This window comes from Schistocerca piceifrons, chromosome 4 (genome assembly GCF_021461385.2).
Source record: "Schistocerca piceifrons isolate TAMUIC-IGC-003096 chromosome 4, iqSchPice1.1, whole genome shotgun sequence".
NCBI lineage: Eukaryota > Metazoa > Arthropoda > Insecta > Orthoptera > Acrididae > Schistocerca > Schistocerca piceifrons.
The window spans coordinates 514,814,550-514,837,976 of record NC_060141.1 but is presented as its reverse complement, the minus strand read 5'-3'; the positions used below and the strand labels follow the sequence as shown (position 1 = coordinate 514,837,976).

At 36.8% G+C, this 23,427-nt stretch overlaps 1 protein-coding gene across 1 annotated transcript in view; it reads right to left on the bottom strand.

The window, feature by feature from the left end:
- The window catches only part of LOC124795955 (inactive tyrosine-protein kinase 7-like), a gene marked incomplete at its 5' end in the record, with an annotated part of 453,772 nt that overhangs the window by 25,189 nt on the left and 405,156 nt on the right, over positions 1-23,427 (bottom strand). The window contains 2 exons of the mRNA XM_047260035.1: positions 5,562-5,674; positions 22,459-22,743. Coding sequence (XP_047115991.1) covers positions 5,562-5,674; positions 22,459-22,743 — 398 coding nt within the window. The remainder of the gene's footprint in view (positions 1-5,561; positions 5,675-22,458; positions 22,744-23,427) is intronic.

Genomic DNA, 23,427 nt, shown 5'->3' with positions numbered 1-23,427 from the left:
CGAAAAAAATAAAAAGATGTTTTGACAACAAACGAATGAAACTGCTACGTGGATATATATATATATATATATATATATATATATATATATATATATATATATATATATATATATATATATATAGGGAAATTTATTGATAAAGAAAGTAAAAGTAAATGACATACCTCACCCTGTGAAAGAAACTGTTATCTATAGAACTCAATGAATGAATGAATGCCCAAAGCAGCTGCAGAAAGATTTTGAGCTATTATTACACAAACAACACTGACAGAAATGAAAAGTGTTAATCATATGCAACTTAGCTGGATGCTATCAAACTGATACTCCAGTATTTTCATGCCTGTGAAATATGTTGATTAAAATTTCATCCTTATGCAAGCCATTTCAGTTTTAAAAAAGTGGTTCATTCCTACAGATGAAGAATGATGTAAGTACATGGTGACTGGGTGTGCCCAGCATTACTGAATCATTGTCATGAGGGACATGGAAGTATCTTTGACAGATTATGCAGACAGTTGCCTGCCATGCAGAGATGAACTCACAATGACAGTGTGGGAAAAAGATTAGCCATGGGTCCTGCAGAGGGTCATCATAAATCATCAGGAATGGATTACTGGAAGCTAGGTTGATATCTAGAGTTGCCATGCATTTTTTGCTGCTGACATCATACCACAAACAATAGAGACTTGCACAGTGTACAGCCAGAGTCAATTGGGCCACTGAAAGTCCTTCTGTGGTATTTATCGAGGAGTCTTATTTCTGTTCATAGATGAACTGGTGAAAGATCACAGGAAGCAGAGATTCTCAAAACCCATGTCACTTCAATTTTCTCATGGTGTGGATAGCTGTTGGATTTAACAACAGAACTGATTTGGTAATTGGTGGAGGAAGGCTGAATACTGGGAAGACACATACCCTCATGTCATCTTCCCGCTGTCAGTCATCATGCCTCACAAACATGTTCTTCAAGTATGGCAAGAAATGTCTCAGGATAATATCTGGGGTCTGTTTCTTTGCATGCAACAATAATACAAGAGTATATTCATGTCTGTGGGGGAGGGATACACCTCACACTGAAGTTGGTGATGGGCACCAGTTCCAAATGGAATGAAAGTTAATCATTTAATTCCTATTGGGGGTGAACATCTCATCAAAGTTTGATATACACTGAAGAGCCAAAGAAATTGGTACAGCTGCCTAATATTGTGTAGGGCCCCCACAGAAGTCCCACACCACTACATAGCATGGAATCAACTAATGTCTGAAGTAGTGCTGGCACGAATTGACACCTTGAATCCTGCAGGGCCATCCATAAATCCATAAGAGTACGAAGAGTTGGAGATCTCTTCTGAACAGCATGTTGCAAGGCATCCCAGATATGCTCAATAATGTTCATGTCTGGGGAGTCTGGTGGCCAGCAGAGGCGTTTAAACTCAGAAGTGTGTTCCTGGAGCCACTCTGTAGAAATTCTGGACTTTTCGGGTGCCACATGTCCTGCTGGAATTGCCCAAGTCTATCAGAATGCACAATGGACATGAATGGATGCAGGTAATCAGACAGGATGTTTACATATCTGTCACCTGTCAGAGTCGTATCGAGACGTATCAGGGGTCCTGTATCACTCCAACTGCACACACTCCACACCATTACAGAGCCTCCACAGCTTGAACAGTCCCCTACTGACAAGCAGGGTCCATAGGTTCATGAGTTGTCTCCATACCCGTACACATCCACTTGCTCGATACAATTTGAAATGAGACTCATCCAACCAGGCAACAAGTTTCCAGTCATCAACAGTCGAATGTCGGTACTGATAGGCACAGGCAAGATGTAAAGCTTTGTGTTGTGCAGTCATCTAGAGTATATGAGTGGACTTCCGGCTCCGAAAGCCCATATCGATGATGTTTCATTCAATGGCTCACACTTGTTGATGGTCCAGCATTGAAATCTGCAGTAATTTGCAGAAGTGTTGCACTTCTGCCACACTGAATGATTGTCTTCAGTCATTGTTCTTGCAGGATCTTTTTCCGGCTGCAGCATTGTCAGAGATTTCAAGTTTTATCGGATTCCTGATATTCATGGTACACTCATGAAATGGTTGTACGGGAAAATCCACACTTCATTGCAACCTCTGAGATGCTGTGTGCCATAGTTCATGCGCCAACTATAACACTACGTTAAAGCTCACTTAAATGTAGATAAACTGCCATTGTTGCAGCAGAAGCCAATCTAACAACTGCACCAGACACCTGTTGACTTATATAGGCGTAGCCAACTGCAGTGCCATATTCTGCCTGTTTACATATCTCTGTATTTCAATATGCATGCCTATATCAGTTTCTTTGGTGCTTTAGTGAATGTTGCATAACACTGCATAGTACTGTCAGCATAGATGGATATTATATGGAGTAGCAACAGCTGGATTTTAGGTTTGGGTAGATGATCTCATCAACCTTAGAGTATGCAAAAATATGAAATTGTTGGAAATAAAGATGACACAGATAAATATAAATGAAAGAAGTGTAAAAATCTGTAAATAAGTGAGACAGGTTTGTCCATTTGCAACTTCATTCTTCAATAGATTTATGGATTACACAAACATGAATCGGAAAACTGAAGTATTAAGTGAGAGGGAGAATCGATTTAACGAAAATGTTCAGCAAAAAGTGCCTCATTGCTCGCACACTGAGGCAAAAAAAGGGCTATGAACAGTTCTCTCAGTTATTCCCAAAACATATTATTATAGAGACCAATTTTACAAAAATAAAAGTGTTGCAATGATACATATGACTTATTCCATGTGAAACTTAATGACCTGTAATAGTCCAAAATAATTCAAAACCTTAATCATAACATTGTTAAATTTTTCACCTACATCCATAAAAAGTAGTGGCACAGTGATTTTAGTGGCTAAGAAAACACAAGGCTTTGATATGGATATTACATTGCAATACGACAATCCATTACATCAGAAAGCATATATGATGACACTTCTAATCTTGTTATATTCATAATTATTTTTTTCTCCCCCCCCATATATATATATAGATATATATATATATATATATATATATATATATAATAGAGGGAAACATTCCACGTGGGAAAAATATATCTAAAAAGAAAGATGATGAAACTTACCAAACAAAAGCGCTGGCAGGTCGATAGACACACAAACAAACACAAACATACACACAAAATTCTAGCTTTCGCAACCAATGGTTGCCTCGTCAGGAAAGAGGGAAGGAGAAGGAAAGACAAAAGGATATGGGTTTTAAGGGAGAGGGTAAGGAGTCATTCCAATCTCGGGAGCGGAAAGACTTACTTTAGGGGGAAAAAAGGACAGGTATACACTCGCACACACACACATATCCACCCACACATACACACACAGACACTTTACAAATGTCTGCCACCCTACCTTAGCCAGCTTCATCCTGACCCACAACTTCTTCACCTTCGAAGGCCAGACATACCAACAACTAAAGGGAACAGCAATGGGTACCAGGATGGCCCCCTCGTATGCCAACCTATTTATGGGTCGCTTAGAGGAAGCCTTCTTGGTTACCCAAGCCTGCCAACCCAAAGTTTGGTACAGATTTATTGATGACATCTTCATGATCTGGACCAACAGTGAAAAAGAACTCCAGAATTTCCTCTCCAACCTCAACTCCTTTGGTTCCATCAGATTCAGCTGGTCCTACTCCAAATCCCATGCCACTTTCCTTGACATTGACCTCCACCTGTCCAATGGCCAGCTTCACACGTCCATCCACATCAAACCCACCAACAAACAACAGTACCTCCATTATGACAGCTGCCACCCATTCCACATCAAACAGTCCCTTCCCTACAGCCTAGGTCTTCGTGGCAAACGAATCTGCTCCAGTCCGGAAGCCCTGAACCATTACACCAACAACCTGAAAACAGCTTTCGCATCCCGCAACTACCCTCCCGACCTGGTACAGAAGCAAATAACCAGAGCCACTTCCTCATCCCCTCAAACCCAGAACCTCCCACATAAGAACCCCAAGAGTGCCCCACTTGTGACAGGATACTTTCCGGAACTGGATCAGATTCTGAATGTGGCTCTCCAGCAGGGATACGACTTCCTCAAATCCTGCCCTGAAATGAAATCCATCCTTCATGAAATCTTCCCACTCCACCAAGAGTGTCTTTCCGCCGTCCACCTAACCTTCGTAACCTCTTAGTTCATCCCTATGAAATCCCCAAACCACCTTCCCTACCCTCTGTCTCCTACCCTTGTAACCGCCCTTGGTGTAAAACCTGTCCCATGCACCCTCCCACCACCACCTACTCCAGTCCTGTAACCCGGAAGGTGTAAACGATCAAAGGCAGAGCCACGTGTGAAAGCACCCACGTGATTTACCTACTGACCTGCCTACACTGTGAAGCTTTCTATGTGGGAATGACCAGCAACAAACTGTCCATTCGCATGAATGGACACAGGCAGACAGTGTTTGTTGGTAATGAGGATCACCCTGTGGCTAAACATGCCTTGGTGCACGGCCAGCACATCTTGGCACAGTGTTACACCGTCCGGGTTATCTGGATACTTCCCACTAACACCAACCTGTCAGAACTCCGGAGATGGGAACTTGCCCTTCAGTATATCCTCTCTTCTCGTTACCCGCCAGGCCTCAACCTCCGCTAATTTCAAGTTGCCGCCGCTCATACCTCTCCTGTCATTCAACAACATCTTTGCCTATGTACTTCCGCCTCAACTGACATCTCTACCCAAACTCTTTGCCTTTACAAATGTCTATTTGTGTCTGTGTATGTGCGGATGGATATGTGTGTGTATGCGAGTGTATACCTGTCCTTTTTTCCCCCTAAGGTAAGTCTTTCCGCTCCCGGGACTGGAATGACTCCTTACCCTCTCCCTTAAAACCCACATCCTTTCGTCTTTCCCTCTCCTTCCCTCTTTCCTGATGAAGCAACCATTGGTTGTGAAAGCTGGAATTTTGTATGTATGTTTGTGTTTGTTTGTGTGTCTATCGACCTGCCAGTGCTTTCGTTTGTTAAGTCACATCATCTTTGTTTTTATATATATATATATATATATATATATATATATATATATATATATATATATATATATATATATATATATATATATATATTTCCAAGATACTACAAGAACATTGGAAGTGGTAAATTGGCAAATGTGTATTTTACTTAGCATTTTCAACAATACCTGTGTATGAAAGAGTCCTTGCAAATTTGCAAATTTAAGTTATCACATATCATCTGAATTACTGAAATTGTTCAGCAGGATTTTTCTATTTTAGACAGCTAGAACTTCTCATCTGTTTTCTGTATCTGAAGTTAATGTGGATACTTGGTAAAGATTATCACTCATTACATATGTGCACTGCATACTAACATCAATATAAGTTGGCTTATGCTAATATCTTGCCTTGTATGAACAGTTATATGTTGCTTTAAATGAAGACATTAGGTTAAACAAGATAAATAACTATGAAACATGAATTACATTTATATAAGAGCACAAGTGTGTGCACCAAGGAAGTACTCACCTTAAACCATTTTATAATTGGTGGATCTGAACCCTGTGCCTTGCAATAAACGCGAGACTCAGAACCTAATTCAAGTTTCTTATTGACTGGCCGTGGATTAAATTTCAACTTTTCTGTAGAGAAACAATAGGAATATATGAATACAATCAAAGTTCTAAGCTAATTTTCTTTGAAGACTTTGTAAAAAAAAGTAATATTCCAAATTAATAAAATAACAAGAAATATTCAAGAAATACTTTAAATTTGATGTTCAATTTTTTAATCTGTTCAACACATATACATAAATTTAAGTCTCATTTTATTTCATACATGACATAATCAAAATATTTCTTTGAATGACATAATTTAGACATGACTATAATCCAGTGAAGATTGTATATATTCCTAGTCAGCACATCTAAGACACATGCCACCAAAATCTCTACAAATACTTTCTACTTTTTCAAATTTTTATAAAGCTATGTATTGTTCATGCAATGAATGTGCAACTAGCCGAATTATTCAAAGAGTGTAAGTGTAAGGAGATGATACCCATTATCAGGAACACTGCAACAATACTTAACATTCACAATAAAGAAACAGAGAAAATATATGGAACTATTCCCGAAATTGTCCTTTGTCATTACTATAAATTATTTAACAATATTTCAGACAAATTGTCTATAACTGTGTTGGGCTTTAAACATGGAAGAAAAGCAAAAAAATTGAGAAGTGGATACAGTATAGGGGACTGTCTGCCAATTCCCACTTTAACTAAGATCTATAAACTTACAAAAATCTTATCACTAATCCAACAAAATAAATCCAGTGTTAATAGAGAAACAAGGGCTCAAATATAACTTACAAATAAAATTGTATTAATCAACAACTCAAGGAGTATGTATTAAGAGAAAAGATATTAAGGAGTGACAAAGCAGTTTGACAAAAAAAATCAATAAACTGAGATGAAGTAGAAATACACATTAGTGGAAATGTCATCAGTTTGTAGATGATATTATTTTGTTTGCTTTGGATGCAAGAGAAATTCAACAAATAATTGAAAAACTCAACAGAGCGAGTGTCAGAGTAAGGCTAAAAACTAACTGTGGTAAAAACAAAATTATCAAAACCAGTATGCTGGAATGGTGTTGATGTTAGTCATGGATTGCAGACAAATGAATGAGTAAGAGGAAAAGAAGTTTACATTTTCATGTGAATATTACTAAAATGGGCATACAGAAAGATATACTAGTGGAATATGGAAAGAACAATGCACTACTGTTTGCGTGAACAACCATCATCAAAACAGGATCGCAAACTTCAACATGTAAAGTTGAACACCAAAGTCATTAGCCACTGTAAATCAAAAGCAGCTAATGCTGAAAATGGTGGTTGGTATTTATCACTGTATGATAAACTTCATGCAACTGTAACTACACATTATTGGTGAAATGTATTTTATTATGTTTTCAGCTGATGTTTACCACTTGGAGTAATAAATTATAATAATAATTTCATGTGGCATAATGGCCTGGGACGAGTTCTTTCAACTGGACACAGTTTCAGCATCTGCTATATTCCTGACCTAGTACAGTTATCCAATCTGAGAAAGGAGACCTACAGTTTAATATGGGATGCAGACAATATGTCATTTCTGGTGATTTCTCATATCACTGAAAGGTGAAGGCTACATTAAAGGCTAGGTTAAAAAACGAACTGAAAAATCTGTGGCCCAACAAGGACTCAATGCCATGACCTCTCAATTTCTAACCGCGTGCTTTACCAACCACTAGGCCTGATGCAGCAATGAACTAGTTCTAGAGTAACAGATTAGTGCTTTGCATTAACTTTCTTAATTATTTTTTGTTTCATTTTGTAACATGTTAAACAGAACATACTGGCCTGCATGCTTGCAAAAAGCTTATAAAGATAAATTAAAGGAACACACAAAATGAACTTTGTACTTTCATCTGTAACTCTGTGGCCTTATAAGCAGAATTAAGTATTCTTTAAGAGAGAGGAAAAAATGGACACATGTTGGTGACATTTATCACAAAATAAAATTTCCAAGCCAAAAAGAAACAGCCTAAAAGCTGAATTCTTATATTTAGTTACTCAGATGGTCTGTCAGTAATTTTATTACCGATTGATTTAGAGCGAATTCACAGGTACCATATTTACTCGAATCTAAGCCGCACTCGAATCTAAGCCGCACCTGAAAAATGAGACTCAAAATAAAGGAAAAAAAATTTCCCGAATCTAAGCCGCACCTGAAATTTGAGACTCGAAATTCAAGGGGAGAGAAAAGTTTTAGGCCTCACCTCCAAATCGAATCAAAGTTGGTCCATTGTAATATGAGACACAATTTAGGTCTAATGAATGACGATACAGCTACAGTAGTTTGGTTCGAGTCGTAAGCTTAGCAGTTAAGCTTTACCAGGTAGCCATTGCTATGTGTCAGGTGCTCCGTCCGTATTTATACGGGTACCCTTCCTTTTTCACGTGCTTCGTCTGGTTTTAATCTATTGCTTATTTTGCTTCGATCTGATAAGTGCCGTTTTCTTTGTTATAGGTGTTTACGTCACTCTAAGCTGAAAATGCATTACTGTACTGTGTCATGCATTGTTTGTCGCATTCTGATAGTGCATGTTTACAGACTGTCGCCGCTCGCGGCATGGCTTGCTTTTGTGCGCGCTACTGCCGCTAACAATAAAAATAAAGAGAGAGGAATCGTCTCACTAGCAAAACAATGGCAAGAGACTGCTATTTGTTGTTACTTACACTGCTGCTTTCTTTGATAATGATCAACAAGAACCAAATAATAGACTGCGTATGATAGAACATGTTCTGAACGAGAGTTAGGCGAAAATTTTTCTCCGTTTGAAAATCTTTGCGGTCGCTTCTTTAGTACATCAAATTCTGCACAGAAATTAGAATTAGATTTGAAAATCAAGTCAGTTGCCGTGCTTCATTTCTGACTGTATCACTTAATACGAATATAAACATGACACGATACATATATTCTTCCGCGTTTGCTGTTGTCTCACTCTAGTTTCGTAGTTTATTAGGCAGGCAGGATTTAAATGAGATAGCAGCAAACACGAAAGAAAACATGGCAAAATGTTTATATTCGTATTATTCTTATGGTGAAGAGAATACTGCATGTGATTCACAATTCATAAAAGTTCCTATTAGCAACCATCTCTTGTCACAGGTAGGAAAAATTTCAGAACGTAGAGTTGGCCATATTGACAAACATCCCAAACGGTCTTGCCAGTCAGATTTTCTTAGTACCTTGAAATTCTGCTACATTCGAAGATGAACAATACGGAGTTTGTATTTACTTCGTTCGATAATGTATGAAAATGCAGTGGTCGAAACTCGGGGCGGAGAAGAAAAGCTTTTTACTGACGCAGAGGTTTTGGCGCCAGTATTTATCTTTGTGCCTACAAACCATGCCTGTGTAGCGCTACATATATTCGACGGCAGAAGTTCGTTGTGGCGGCACCTACCAACATTTTTCAGAATTCCCGCATGCTTTGCACTCGATTCTAAGCCGCAAGCGGTTTTTTGGATTACAAAAACCGGAAAAAAAGTGTGGCTTAGATTCGAGTAAATACAGTATATGGAGTGTTCATCTGTTGGTGAGAATTTAAAAAGCAGAGATTTTCAATAAAATTAAAAAAAATATCACTACTCAACAAAACAGTAGAAGATATGAGAAATAAAAATTCAACTGAGTGACTGATAAGTTGAAGGCAAATGATTAGCTTTACCATAACCAATTGTGGATGACCATTCACTCAACATTCTGCTAGTTTCAACATATGGTGCAGTAAGTATGACAGATGAAAAGAAATAATTGTTGTCTTATAGAAAAATAGGTCATGAAGAAATTGGTAGGCTCGATCATCAACTATCTGAAGAGTTATAAAGTTAAGAGGAAGACAAGTGTTCATGTGTTTCTCAGAACAGATGAACTGGACATTTTAGTAAAGTAAGATCTTTTGTCCCACTTAAATTAAATTAAATTTCTTCTTGGCAAAAACAGGTTCATTATCAAGAACTAACAGAACATCAGTTGCTCCTAAAAAAGAATTTTTTTTGTACGCATTACATCTGATGTGCAGCATACCATTCATACATTCTAATATTATGGCAATATTTCCTTTTAACCTTAACATGCTTTAATTTATTTGAATATAAATAGATTCTGTTTGCTGAAGATTTAGAGGGTGTGCTTTTGAACTTTTGTTCATTTTCCAAATTTATTATAATATTGCTCAGTAAATAATGCCCTCTTAAAGACATTGTTTGAAGGCTGGAGTTCTAAATTTAAAAGAGCTTTCCTGCTGAGGTTTTGGAATTTCAGAAATGGTAAAGTGTCTCTAGGATTTATTCTAGTCCCTGTTAATGTTAGGGTAAAGAATAAACTTTTTTTAAAAAAAATAGTAATCCACAATTATTGTATATGATAATTAAAGACATAAAAGAAGAAAACTATGATAAAAGATCTGTAGGAGGTATACCAAATTATTTTCAGTGGATCAAATGGTCACAAGGTTTGAGTTTAATAGTTTTAAAGTCTGGGTTCTCAGTATCATCATCTCAACATATTTATGTTGATAGTCAGATTCCAATTTGCATTCCACTAAATGAAAGATAAGAAACACAATCATTGAAGCCAAGTAAGGATCATGCCTTAAACTAAAAACAGTTCGTTACCTTATGCCTATATAGAAAATTCAGAAAAAAATAAGAGCATAAGACACACACACACACACACACACACACACAGAATGATTACAACAAAATTGAATAATTTATGTATTTTTGTTTTCATTGATTACATAAAAAATATTATTCTAATTTAATTATTAATTGTCAACATACATTTGCATCTCTTGTCTGATTTTTGAACTCCTGTAAGAAACACTATTTTCTCTTCTACACTGCACACCAAAATTAAAAAGTCACTTATCTGAAACATAACCATTTTCTGCATTTGCAATACTGAGGTTCAGAATTTGGCTCAGAGGTGCCTAAAGTATTCCCTCAGTGTTTTATTCATGCATGTATCAAATTCACTCTCTCTATGCACATGCTACAGAACATGGCAAAAAACAGGGACGAAAATGCATAAACACCCTTTCCTGCTTCAGATCATGTTCACATTTCATGGAATAGTTTTGATCAGTCCCTCATGATTACACCCTGCACACCAGAATGGAAACTGCAGTGATGCTACACTCCAAAGGAGTATGATCACAGTCAATCGGTCAATATGCTCTTAAAGATGGGTCGAATCACCTACTGGATGTCAGTAGTGTGAAAGGTTGTCACGAATGTCACCCTGCTGCACACTGCATTGCAGACTGTCGTTTTCAACTGTGAAATGTGTGAAAATTGACAACACAAGGGAAGGTGTAGTTTCATTCACTTCCTTTATTACATCTCCTGAGACATTTTCATGTCGATTCTGAGCAATAGTGAGTCCAAAATGTTTCCATTGACCACCATAAGAAAACCATCCAATTTCAATGCTGGGCATTGTAATTCTGACCTCCTAAGTAGTAGTGTTAAGAGATGGTGTGAGATGTGGGTAAGGGGAGGTGTGATGACCTTAAAGTGTGGCTCATCCACTGTGGCCAATGTGACAACATTGATCCATCCTACACCTCACATGGACAACTGATGTCTAGTCTTTTTCTGCATGTCAACACCTTACTTTCTAACTTATCGCTGAGCCTTAGGGTGACATCAAAGAGCACTACACTTCTGCACCATTACAGAGGAAGGTCAGAAGCACCCATATTCATGTCATATTTTTAATATCTGCATTGCAGTGGGAAAAAATGACAGGGTTCGAAAAAAGTGAACCTATAATTTTGTTGCCCAGTATATACCTTAAGTTTGGCTTTTCCTAAGTTGTACAGTGGGAAGTTTGTAAATTGTACTGATCATGCATAAGACATCTCATAATAAAGTGAAATGTGCGAATAATGTCCTGAAGTAATAAATTATCAATGTTTATAGGTAAATGTATTCCTTACTAGTATATTTACACTACAATTAATATTTAATTAATGTATGATATATGCTGTAATATTTTTCAACCATAAAATCATCTGTGGAATAGAAGGACCCACTGACCAGAAATTAATACTCTTTTCTTTTTAAATTATTTTTGTTGCCTGTCAGAATGGATGATTCATTCATGATTGGCAAAACTTCTATAACTATATACTTCACTGCTTTTATTGTAAACAGTGTCTCCATGGTGAATACTGGTGCATATTTTACTCCTAAGAAATGTGTAAAGGCAGTTAACCATTGATTAAAGTGTTGAGTAAAAGATGTTCAAGATTCCACACAATACATTGCGCTATTTGCATCTTTCTTGGCAATGGATACATTAGTTATAGCTGTAGAATAGATAAAGAATGTTGTTCCGTAAGTTTTTTTTAATGAATATGCTTGCATGAAATATAAGATTGTAATACTTCCATTGCTGGAATCTGCACTCAGACAAAGTGCAAAGGTTTCATAATACGTGAGTTACAATTCAAAATTAAAAAATTGGATATTGTGCATTTGCCAAATAATGTTCTATCATTTTCTCAAGTTCACCTCTGAGTTATTTACCTAGTACATAACACTCTTTGTTGTGTTTTGCTGAAATTTCAGTTCATTTGGAAAGAAATGAATCACTCTATAATTAGAGTTGAAATTTAATTTACCTACATTTAGATTCACATTTACACTCTGCAAGTTACCATATAATGTATGGCGGAGAGTACTTCTGATATCATTTCCACTGTCCCCCTTTTCATGGTTGATGTTGTGTGGTAAGAACAACTACCAGTAAGCCTCCATACGAGCTCTAATTTCTCTCATTTCCTTGTCATGCTCATTTTGTGAGATGTATGAGGGAGAAAGTATGAGATGCATCCAGAAAGTAAGTTCTGATTGCATCCAGAGATGCCATGAGTAGTCAGACAGGAGTAAAGAGGAGGTATGTGGGAATAATGCAGTGTGGTTTAAGTCTTGTGATGGCAGTGGATGCTGCAAAGTGCTAGGATGAAATGGGTGCTCTAATACTGTCTACCACCAACTGTGAGGTTCATGTTGTTATCCAATTTTTGCATGATCAGAAGCAATCTCCAGTGGTGATCCATCTCCAGTTGTGCCACATATAAGAACACAACATTATGAGTGACAGTATGGTCAGATGATGGTGCAGACATCTGTTGCAGGACGAACCAACATTCACAACAAAGACCACAGTAGCTGAACATCTTTGGTGACACCATAACTGATGGAAAAAGTGTGGCAAGCAATTTTGCATAACAGCACTTCACTATTTCGGAACTCTCTCCTTCTCATCAGTTACTCCTGATGTCTCACTTGCTGTTGCACAAAATTGTCTCCCAGTGACTTGGTTTTCATCAAGTGTGCGCACGATGGGTGCCAAGGCAACTGACAGATGAACACAAAACCAAACATCTGGCTGCAACTTTAACATTACTACAGGGGTACACAAAGAAAGGTGACGAGTTTCTCAACTATGTTGTCAGTGGGAATGAAAAATGGGTGTCACATGCTCCATCAGAAACAAAGCAACAATCCACACTTTGGTGACATAGTGGCTCAACTGTGAAGACTAAATTCAAGCGGACAGTCTCTGTCAAAAAAATCATGTGCACTGTCTTCTGGGATCAATGGGTGTCATCTGATGTGTTTTTACCATGATGGGTGACCATAAATCGTAAGCAGCATTGTGAAACGTTGAAAAATCTGAGGAGGAAAATGTTTCCACAACAGTGCAGAGGTGCAGACTTAAGTGACTTTGTGGCTCTGGATTTTGATGGCAGACTCCTATGACATGGGCAAACAACTGATGGTGCACCATTGTGATAAATGCCCCAGAAATGGTGATGACTCAGTTGAAAAATAGACAGTGAATCGATGCAAATATTGCAATGAATGTTTTGTACTTATTGATGTTTTTGTTTTCTTTATTAGTCATCAGAACTTACTTTCTGGATGACCTCATAATATATTGCCTGACTAGTCTTGAATTTCATGGTCTCAGAATTTCAGCAGTAAATAGTGCACATCTCTCTTATCATGCTTGCAACTGGAGTTTGACATGTTGCTCAGTATTGGATCTTCTCTATCGCTTCTATTAATACTACCTGTTGAGGATCCCAGACTGATAATCAGAACTCGGTAATCAGTGGAACAAGTGTTTTGTGGATGAATTATGTTTCAGTGACTATCAGCCTCATTTTTGGTTTTCCTAGTGCTAGTTTATGTGTTCATTCCACTTTTAAGTCATTCCAGGCAGCTACTCTTAGACATTTTACAATTGTTCCTACTCATAGTGACTGATTGAAAATAGTGTAATCAGACATTAACTGATCTCCCTGCCTATTTATTCGCAGTGTGTTACACTCAGTTTTGTTCAAGATTAAGTGCCAGCCCTTGTACCCAAAGTTAATGCTCTGCAGGTCTTCCTGCATTTTGCTGCTGTCTTCTGCTACACAAACTCTACAATATCTGCAAAACACAATATTTTTCCTCCATCCTCCACCCCCCCCCCCCCTCCCAATTCCCTTCACCTATACCTGTATCACCACTTACATGTAATCTTCAGTGGATCTAACGTTATTTCTAAAAACTTAAAACTTGTGGTTAGTTCTCAATTTCAGGCCCCAGCAGTGTAATATGTAGATTTTATCACTTTATGTAAGCATATCCTTGAGAACATGTAGTGATCATTTAAATAAAACATGAAATATCCATTGATACAACATGAACCCTCCATTACACGCACCGCGGACTGTGAGTCCGCTGTTTTATCCTTCCATCAACAATCACTTATAAATTCAAGATTTCCATTAGCGGCTTTTTCTACCTTCCCTTCCCTCTGTAGCGAATTATTGGCAACAATTGAAGTTAGTCATTATTGCCAGAAGCAGCAGTCTCATGAGGTGCAGAGTGTCAGTCTGCGTGTGTGAATTTGTGTGGCGTGGTTCTATCATCAGTTCTTTTACAGTGTATTGCAGGTAAGGAAGTTTCTTCCTTTATAATATTACAAAACATAGACAGTTACGTTTAGAAACTTTTTTTATTTATTATCCAAACTGTCACACAATTATGAGCCTTTTCATTGACCAACACCGATTAGTGAAGTAAGTTATACACATCCCCCCCCCCCTCCCCCCAGAAGAACGGTGGATGACGATCAGGTTTTGCAGTGGTTGGACGTAGAGCTTGGTAATGAAGAATGTAGTGATCTGGAGTCAATATTCGAAAGTGATCATTATTCAGATAGTGAACAGTTGCTGGACAAAAGTGATTCTATCGAAAAATTTGACTTGTATTTTGGGAAAGACAGTGTGCACTGGAGCTATCGACCTCTAGTCCAAAACAGAAGAGTAAGAAGACCTCAACATAATACTGTCAAGCATTTACCGGGAGTCATAGGCGAAGCAAAAAATGCCAAGCATCCAATTGATTGTTTACAACTTTTCTTCACAGATGATATTTTAAAAGAAATTGTTTGCTGCACTAATATTTACATTGCTACCATCCATTCTAAATATTCCAGAGAAAGAGATGCTGCAGACACTAACATTACAGAAATCAAAGCTTGTTTAGGACTCCTTTTCTTGGTGGGTGTGCTACGAATATCACACACGAATTTACTAGATCTCTGGGCTGCAGATGGTACTGGAGTGCAGTACTTCAGACTTTCAATGGGCATAAACCATTTTCGTTTCTTGCTGACATGTCTGGGATTTGATCACGTTAGAAACAGAGCTCATCAGAAGGAAACAGACAAATTTGCTGCTGTCCAATTCTTGATAGATCAGTTCAATGAAAACTGCAAGAAACATTATAGTTTATCAGAACTAGTTACAGTAGATGAAATGCTGGATGCATTCAAGGACAGATGTGGATTTATACAATGCATTCCATCAAGACCGGCAAAACATGGTATAAAAATGTTTGCACTTACAGATGCAAGGATGTTCCATACCAGCCATTTAGAAATATACTGTGGAAAGCAAGTGGACGGGCCTTATCTCTGTGATAACACACCTCATGCTATTGTCAAAAGAATGGTAAAATGCATATCCAAATCTGGCAGAAATGTAACATGTAATAATTGGTTCACATCAATTCCACTTGCGGCTGACTTGGAAAATGACAAGCTGACAATGGTTGGAACAATTCGAAAAAATAAACGTGAAATTCCTCCATTTATGAGAGTAGCAAAAGATCGTCCTGTGGAATCCAGAATTTTTGCATCTAGGAAGAATATGACACTGGTTTCATATAAACCTAAGAAAGACAAGGTTGTTCTGGTACTGTCTACTTCACATGATGATGACAGTATTGACAGTGATTTGGAAAAGTGCAAGCCGGAAATAATAACATTTCACAACGAGACTAAATCTGGTGTGGATAAAGTTGATGAGATGAAATGTACATACTCTGTGACAAGAATTACCAGAAGATGGCCATTTATAATTTTTTCCTCTCTTCTAAATATTGCTGGAATCAATGGATACATAATTTACAAGAGCAATTAGGATTCAAGAATTCCCGGAAAAGACTATCTAAAAGTTCTTGCCAAAGAACTATTGCATGATTATATGACAATGAAGGTCAATCATCTAAGTACACCAGTGAACATCAAAGAATCGTACCAAGGAAATTTTGAGATTACCAACAGCTGAAGCTCTTCCTAGACCTCCACAAACAACAGCTCGAGGAAGATGCAACTTCTGTGATAGGAAAAAAAAACAGACTGACAAGATTTTCCTGCAATGTGTGCAATAAATTTGTATGCTTGGAACATGTCAGTGCATATCTGTGCAGTGAGTGCAGCGAAAATGGCAACCATCACGAGTGATTTACTCGAATTGACAGTGAGGCTGTAAACTATAGTTTTCTGAAAAAGTTTCTGAACTAATTTACTTAAGATAAGTGTTGGTTAATATTCATTTGGAAAAAGAGTGAAAAAACAGAATGAACATAAATTTCAGCAAGTACAATAAATGTTCTTATTGGTTTACGGGTAAATTATGAGTTAAAATATTTTATGTACACTACTGATGCTGAAATACAGTGTTTACAAATTCATTGTTTTATTTATGTTATCCAGTCTTGAATACATTATATTTGCCAACTGTAATGTCAGAATTGTTCATGAAAATGGTATAAAACACAATGCGCACTCTCAGTCCACGCGCGTGTAGCGGAGGTAAAAAAATCGTGCATATAGCAGAGGATTAAACAACACAGCACGTAGAAATAACAGGAAATCATGTATGGTGATTGTTGAACATGGTAATCACTGCTGATGGCTGTCGAAACTGTTTATTCATTGCAAATGCAGTTTTAAGCATTTGTCATTTTCATGCAATTGAAAGCACAATAACAGTAACAGAAAGACCTTCATAATTACATGTTTCAATTTATGGACTTCTATCTACAGGGTGATTCAGTTAAGCTGTTCAACTGTAGTATTTCTGGAACTGTAATTATGAGGAAGTCTCGACTAGCTGATGTATAGCCTTTTAAGTACAGGAATATCAGTATTAACTTTTTGAAATGAAACTATAGTAATTCCCGCTGCTAGAATTGTAATTCTAGTAGAGACAAATTAAACAGTATTTCTCTCTTCAAAGGGAATTACAACATTTCGAACTTAACATTTACCTGTATTTAACATGAAATCGATTTCTGTCCTACGTGGAAGTCTGTGATTTCCTACCCAAATAAGTAAATACTTACTACCTGATAAGAAGGAAAGAGATTGCTGCAGCACCATGACACCAGTAAAAAAGAGACATGCAGGAAATATAGCTTTCATTCTCTTTGTGTCATTCACTAGTGTCAAGTGCTTGTTAATTTGAAAAAAAATTATGTCTCACGCACCTGAAATTAGATATGATACCTCTCCAGGGAGAATGCAGAACGAATGCAAAGACAGCAGCTGAACTGTATGCTTGAAGGTATCCTAATGGACAGTATTTGAAAAGAATGAAAATTCGGCAAATGTGTAAAAAAAATTGTGTTGGAAGGGCACTAGAATACTGTACACATGGTAAGGAGGAAGCCAGCAATGAGTAGAGCAAATGAAATAGATGATCTGGCAGCTGTTTCTCATAATCCACCTTTTCAGCTCCATGGAAAATAGGAGTAGCTCAAGAATAAGAATGCATCCATAGCATATCATGTGTCACTTCAACAGCAGATTAACCACTGGTGTTGCTGAAGACACATGGAATTCTGTTGCTCAGTTCTGATGTGACATCAGGACAATATGTTCACACTTCAAAGGATTCCCTTAACCAATGAATGTACATTTACAAACCATGGAAAACTGACTGTTTGAAACATGTGTTATTAGGTTGCTGACAATAAGCATTGGCTGTAACATGTTGGTCATTGGAGGCACTGGAGTGTGAATGTTTCATGTGGGGTTATTGGAGATTATGTGATTGCTCTTTACTTCAATGAAGTAAGCTTCATACATAAAAAATACACACAATTTCTTACCAAAGTGCTACAGGATCTATTAGAGGAATTACTACTTGAAATATGTAGATGCATGTGGTACCATCATGATGGATGCGTGGCTCATTGGTTTTCCATCACTAGACAGGATTTGAAGGCATTATTGATGCCACTGGGCTTTTTCTCTGGGGTAAACTCAAAGATGAAGTCCATGCATGAGTTTCAATGAACTTAAAGATTTGAAAGGTCACATTATTGCAGCAAGTGCAATGATATCATAGATCTTCAGTCTGTCTAGAAGTCCTTGCACTGGTGGCTGCAAATGGCTGCAAATGTGTACGGCAGCAGATAGTGGGCATTTTGACCACTTGATGACATAAATGGAATTTTAAGTAAGTGTATTTGGCTATATTATTTCGTGATCCCTTTTTATTGCTGATGCTAAAGTAATTTTGCAATGTAAGTGCTTTCCTTGATATTCTTTATTTAACAATCTTATACCTCAGTTTACTGCTTCACAATTCCATTCAATTTTTTGTGTGCACTTTGTTTTCAAAGCTCTGGAAAAAAACAGGAGTAGAACTGTTACTACCATTAACTGATAAACCATCCTAAGATGTCTTGTCTTTTCCTATCCGGTTGGTGTGTAGCTCCAACCAGGTGTAGTGAAGTGTAATTAGTATCATTTTTAAACTAAACTTGTCTCCAGTCATGCTGTTGTAAGTAGACTCTCCCTGCTGCACTGAGCTGGAGTACCGTATCAGACTGATATGACACTTCCATGTAGTAACACAAACTTCAGCATAAGAGAACAGTCAGTTTCATGTTTAAAATGGATAAATCCCAAGTTCTATATATTTTAATTTGTTTGAAACTAGAGACAGGATTTTGCCATTGGATTCATCTATTTTAGAACTGTGACGCTAGTGGGAGAGATAACTAAAGTTTTATTTGGACAAGCAAATTAGATATTGATATCTCTGTAATTAATGTAGGTATGAAAAGAGACTATACATCATTTAGTGAGGACTTCTTTACAGTTCATTTGCATGGAAACAGAATTATGATACCTTGAATGGTTCAGGAAATATCTGATGTGAAGAACTTAGCTGAAGGACCCAGTATGCCCTATACATGGTACGCTTTCTGTTGCTTGAAAATGACAAATGTTAAAAACTCCATTCACAATAAATAAAAATGTTTGATAGCGCTACATGATAGTTCGCATATTTTACAGTTTCATGAAGGGCATGGGCTCATTCCCAAAGTTGTGATATTACCTCAGTTAACTATTTCATTAAGTCACTGGTGAAAAAAAGTACTGCAGAAGTTAAATTATACTTAAGAAAGTGTTATTTTAAATTCTGTTGGGACATCTGAAATGTTCAAAATATCACTATCCCAGGATGTTTTACAACAAATGTCTGTAAGTGTGAAAATATTTTAGACACTGCCAGAATTCAGTTGAAGATTAGTCCTAATATGTAGCACAGACATGTAAAAATTGTTGATCATAACTTACGGACACAATAGGCATGTGATTCAGTAAATGACAACCGAAATAATAGCACATTATGACAATTTGTTTCTTAGTGAATTCCCTTGCAATAGCACAATGAAGGTAATGTAAACAGACCCAGATAAAATAACTGGAAGCTACATATATATAAAAACAAAATGTTCTTCTAATGAAGCATTTAAAAATATTAGTGTAACTGAATTATCAACATAAGAAACAAAAGAAATGAAGAAATAAAATACAAGATAAGTTTTTAGTATAAATTGCACAAATATCCAGGGGGTAAAAATAAAAGGTATTCTACATTAAAGACAGATAAAGCACATCTACTTAGCTAATGTATGTGGTAAGAGTGCAAACAGAAAGATAAAACAATTTACAAAACCTCAAGCTTGCAAAGTTCATAGTTGTGTATTTCATTAACAAACACAAAAAAGAGAAAGATACAGCAAAATTGAAAAAGCCAGTAGATGGCATGACATGCCTTTGAGGACTTAAGATCAGCAAAAATATGACACATGAGGTTCAAAACAGAAATCAAAAAAGGAATGCAACAAATTAACATATTGTACATGATGTGCTGAAAAGTACAGCCTTTGAATTTTTTGTGTGAAGATTCTTAATGCTCTTAAAATAAAATAAATGCTGTTAACAATCTAAATCTTTATTCTTCATGTCCACATATTTACAGCCCTTGCCACTAGAGGACTCCAAATTGTAGTGCGTAACATGGTATGTAACATAACTATATTGGTGTATGAAAATCAGCATGCTGTAGTCAAGTTTCAAATTCAAAGAGTTTGTCAACACATGGAGCAACCTCTCCTTCAGCATGACAATGCCATACCACACACCTTACTGCAACATCTGCATCAATTTGATGCCTTGGATTCACTGTCACCTATCATCCTCCATACAGTACTGACTTGGCAACATCCAACTTTCATCTATTTCCAAAATATAAAGAACGCCTTTGAGAACTTCACTTTGCTAGTGAAGAAGTAGTGCAAGCAGAGGTGAGGCTGTGGCCCCATCAACAAAGTCAAACTTTTTACAGTGACAAAATCAACAAACTGGTCCTTCATTGTGAGAAACATGTTCGTCACCATGATGGCTATGTTGAGAATTAAATGTGTAGACATGAAGAATGAAGATGTAGAATGTTAATAAAATAAGTTTTATTTAAAAAGCTTTGAGGGTTTTCACATAAAAAGTTCTGAGGCATTACTTTTCAGCATGCCTTCACTCATTGTTGCTGATAAAGACAACCAACACATCAACAAATATACGAGTAGCATCTTGAAAGGTACAAACCTTTCACAGAAACATCTGTCTTTAATAGACAAGATATCAGAAGAGAAATAATTCTAAGAATTTCCTAGTCATGTAGTTAGCAAAAAATTCTCTCCTTAAGAAACAGGCACATGAAACATAGTAGATGGACGAATTGGTACCGGAGTGGCTCCTTCCCATTTCAGCGTATATTTTAAAAAAAAAAAAAAGAGGTCACTTACAGATCTGTAGCCTGCTGCAGTTACTGATATCTAGTACAGCACACTGACATATATTTATCACCTGTACATATTATTTCTATCTTCTGGTTACTTCTACAAACATTAAACTGACCAACAAACAGTGAAATCTCTTTTTCATGCCTGCTATGACTTCATCACTCTGGTTATCAACATAACAACTGCCTACATATTCGGCAATTATCTCAATCAGCTTCTGTTCTATCCTCAGTCAAGCTAAAATGTGATGTACATCCTTCTAGTCTTCTGTGAACTGGTGTGCACTAGACTGAAGTCATTCAGTTATCTTGTTGGCCAAGACCACAGTTTTTGAATTTAGGTCTTTAAAATAAGGCCACTGTAGCTAATTTTACTGCCATTCCACTATGATTATTTTTGGATCATTTTCCCTAAGGGGATCCATAGAGATTGATTAAGAATATACTTATTCACATCTTGTACAAAATCACCATCTGAAAACTTGCACTAAGTATCTTTTATTACCATGTTTCTAGGTCTGTCAATGATGAGACATTTGATTGAAGAAATACAATGTGTGATGGAAAATAACACAATGATGAGGCTTTTGATGACCATAAATGTTTGCATACAGACAATTCAAAAGGCAGCATCGAGTATCCTGTTATTAACATGCCTCTTCTTAAAATGGTTCTACTCTTTTCTTTTTATCTGTTTGATATATTATTATTATTTAGGCACACTTACTATTCCAATAAAACTGATGTTTTGTCTTCCCATCTTTCTGTTATTATTCTATTATTTTATGACACACAGATTACCTGTTCTGTGACAGCACTTTATTACCTTATCAAAATGTTGGCCATTTGTCCTATAATTAACTCTCTGATGTTCATTGCAACTCTTACACATTTTATCCCTCTCAACTTAAGTGTTCTGCTTTACTCAGTACTGTCTCTTTGGGCTTTTCTTGTTTTCAACATTCATCCCATTTTCTTATCCCCATTCAGTTACTGAAGAGATAAAACTTGAAGATCTTGTGAATTCTTTTATATTTCTAGTTGCACTACAACCACATTAATTTCTATAAGTAGAACTATTTTTAAAAAAATTATTTAAAAAAGAACAATGTTTTGAATTTTTGGGATTTTTCAGTTTGTCACCAGACCAATTTCTGCAACATATCTTAAAGAAACCAGTTTCTTTAAATAGGCCTACATATTACTTTGTCATATTCTAAACCACATCACTTGTTTTACTGATAAGCTATGTTACCAAATAAGCTCTTTCCCTAGATCTCATTCACAACAAATCCATTCAAAAGAAAATAAATTCATACTCTGTAACAAATAAGTTTTTGCAACTTTCTAACCTTTAACAAAAAGAGAAGCAGCTTTGGAGATTTGAGGTGGAAAGCCTGTAGTATTAACTTGGCAACTATACTGTCCTCTGTCCTCCAAGAACACTTCCGTAATGTTTAGAATTCCCGTCCGAGGATTGGTTTTCAAGTGTTCAGCTTCTCTCAGTTGTTTCCCATCCTTCAACCAGTGAACTTTAGTGACTGGAAAAGGCATAGCTTCAAACTGACACCTGAAGATAGCTGACTCTCCTTCTTCCACTGTCACAGGAATTGGCGATGCTAACACTGTTGGTGGAGCTGAAAATAATTTGCTGGACGTTACTTAGCGTGCAAAAACTTCTTTGAAGTAATTGTGCACAATATTACTGAGGCTGTATGGCTGTTAACTTCTTGAGTATGTATATTACATTATGAAGTGCTTCATTTTTGTTTTGTGTAGATATGTCTGTACTAATGTCTTCAGATTCCATCATCATTTAATCAATGAGAGGTATGTTATCTGTAATTTATTTTAGTCTTTGCAGTCGTGACCACTGCACCTAAGGTATGAATTCAGATATCAAGAAAAAAGTATTACTTGCATATAATCTATAATGTATGTACATTGAGTCACTTATGTGATATGCGAAAACTGGTAGACACCACTTCAAAGAAGCTTTTCTATAGCTCTATCCTTACATATTAGCTACATTCTCTGGAGATTCTTGAGAATGGGTTGACAATATGACATCACAAGTAGATTGCACGTGCCAGAAAGCAAAAATTTGATCACTTGCACTCAAAACTAGACAAGAAGGAGGGAGCTGTCTCACAGATATCTGAATGAGGACATAGTGAAGATCCTTGCTAAATGGCTAAATTTTGCATCAATTCCAAAAATGCTACCAATAGCAGATTATATCAATTCTGCAGATCATGTTACAGCTTTATTCCCATTACAGCAGTAGAAGAGGTTCACTGCAAAACCTGTAGAATTTTTCC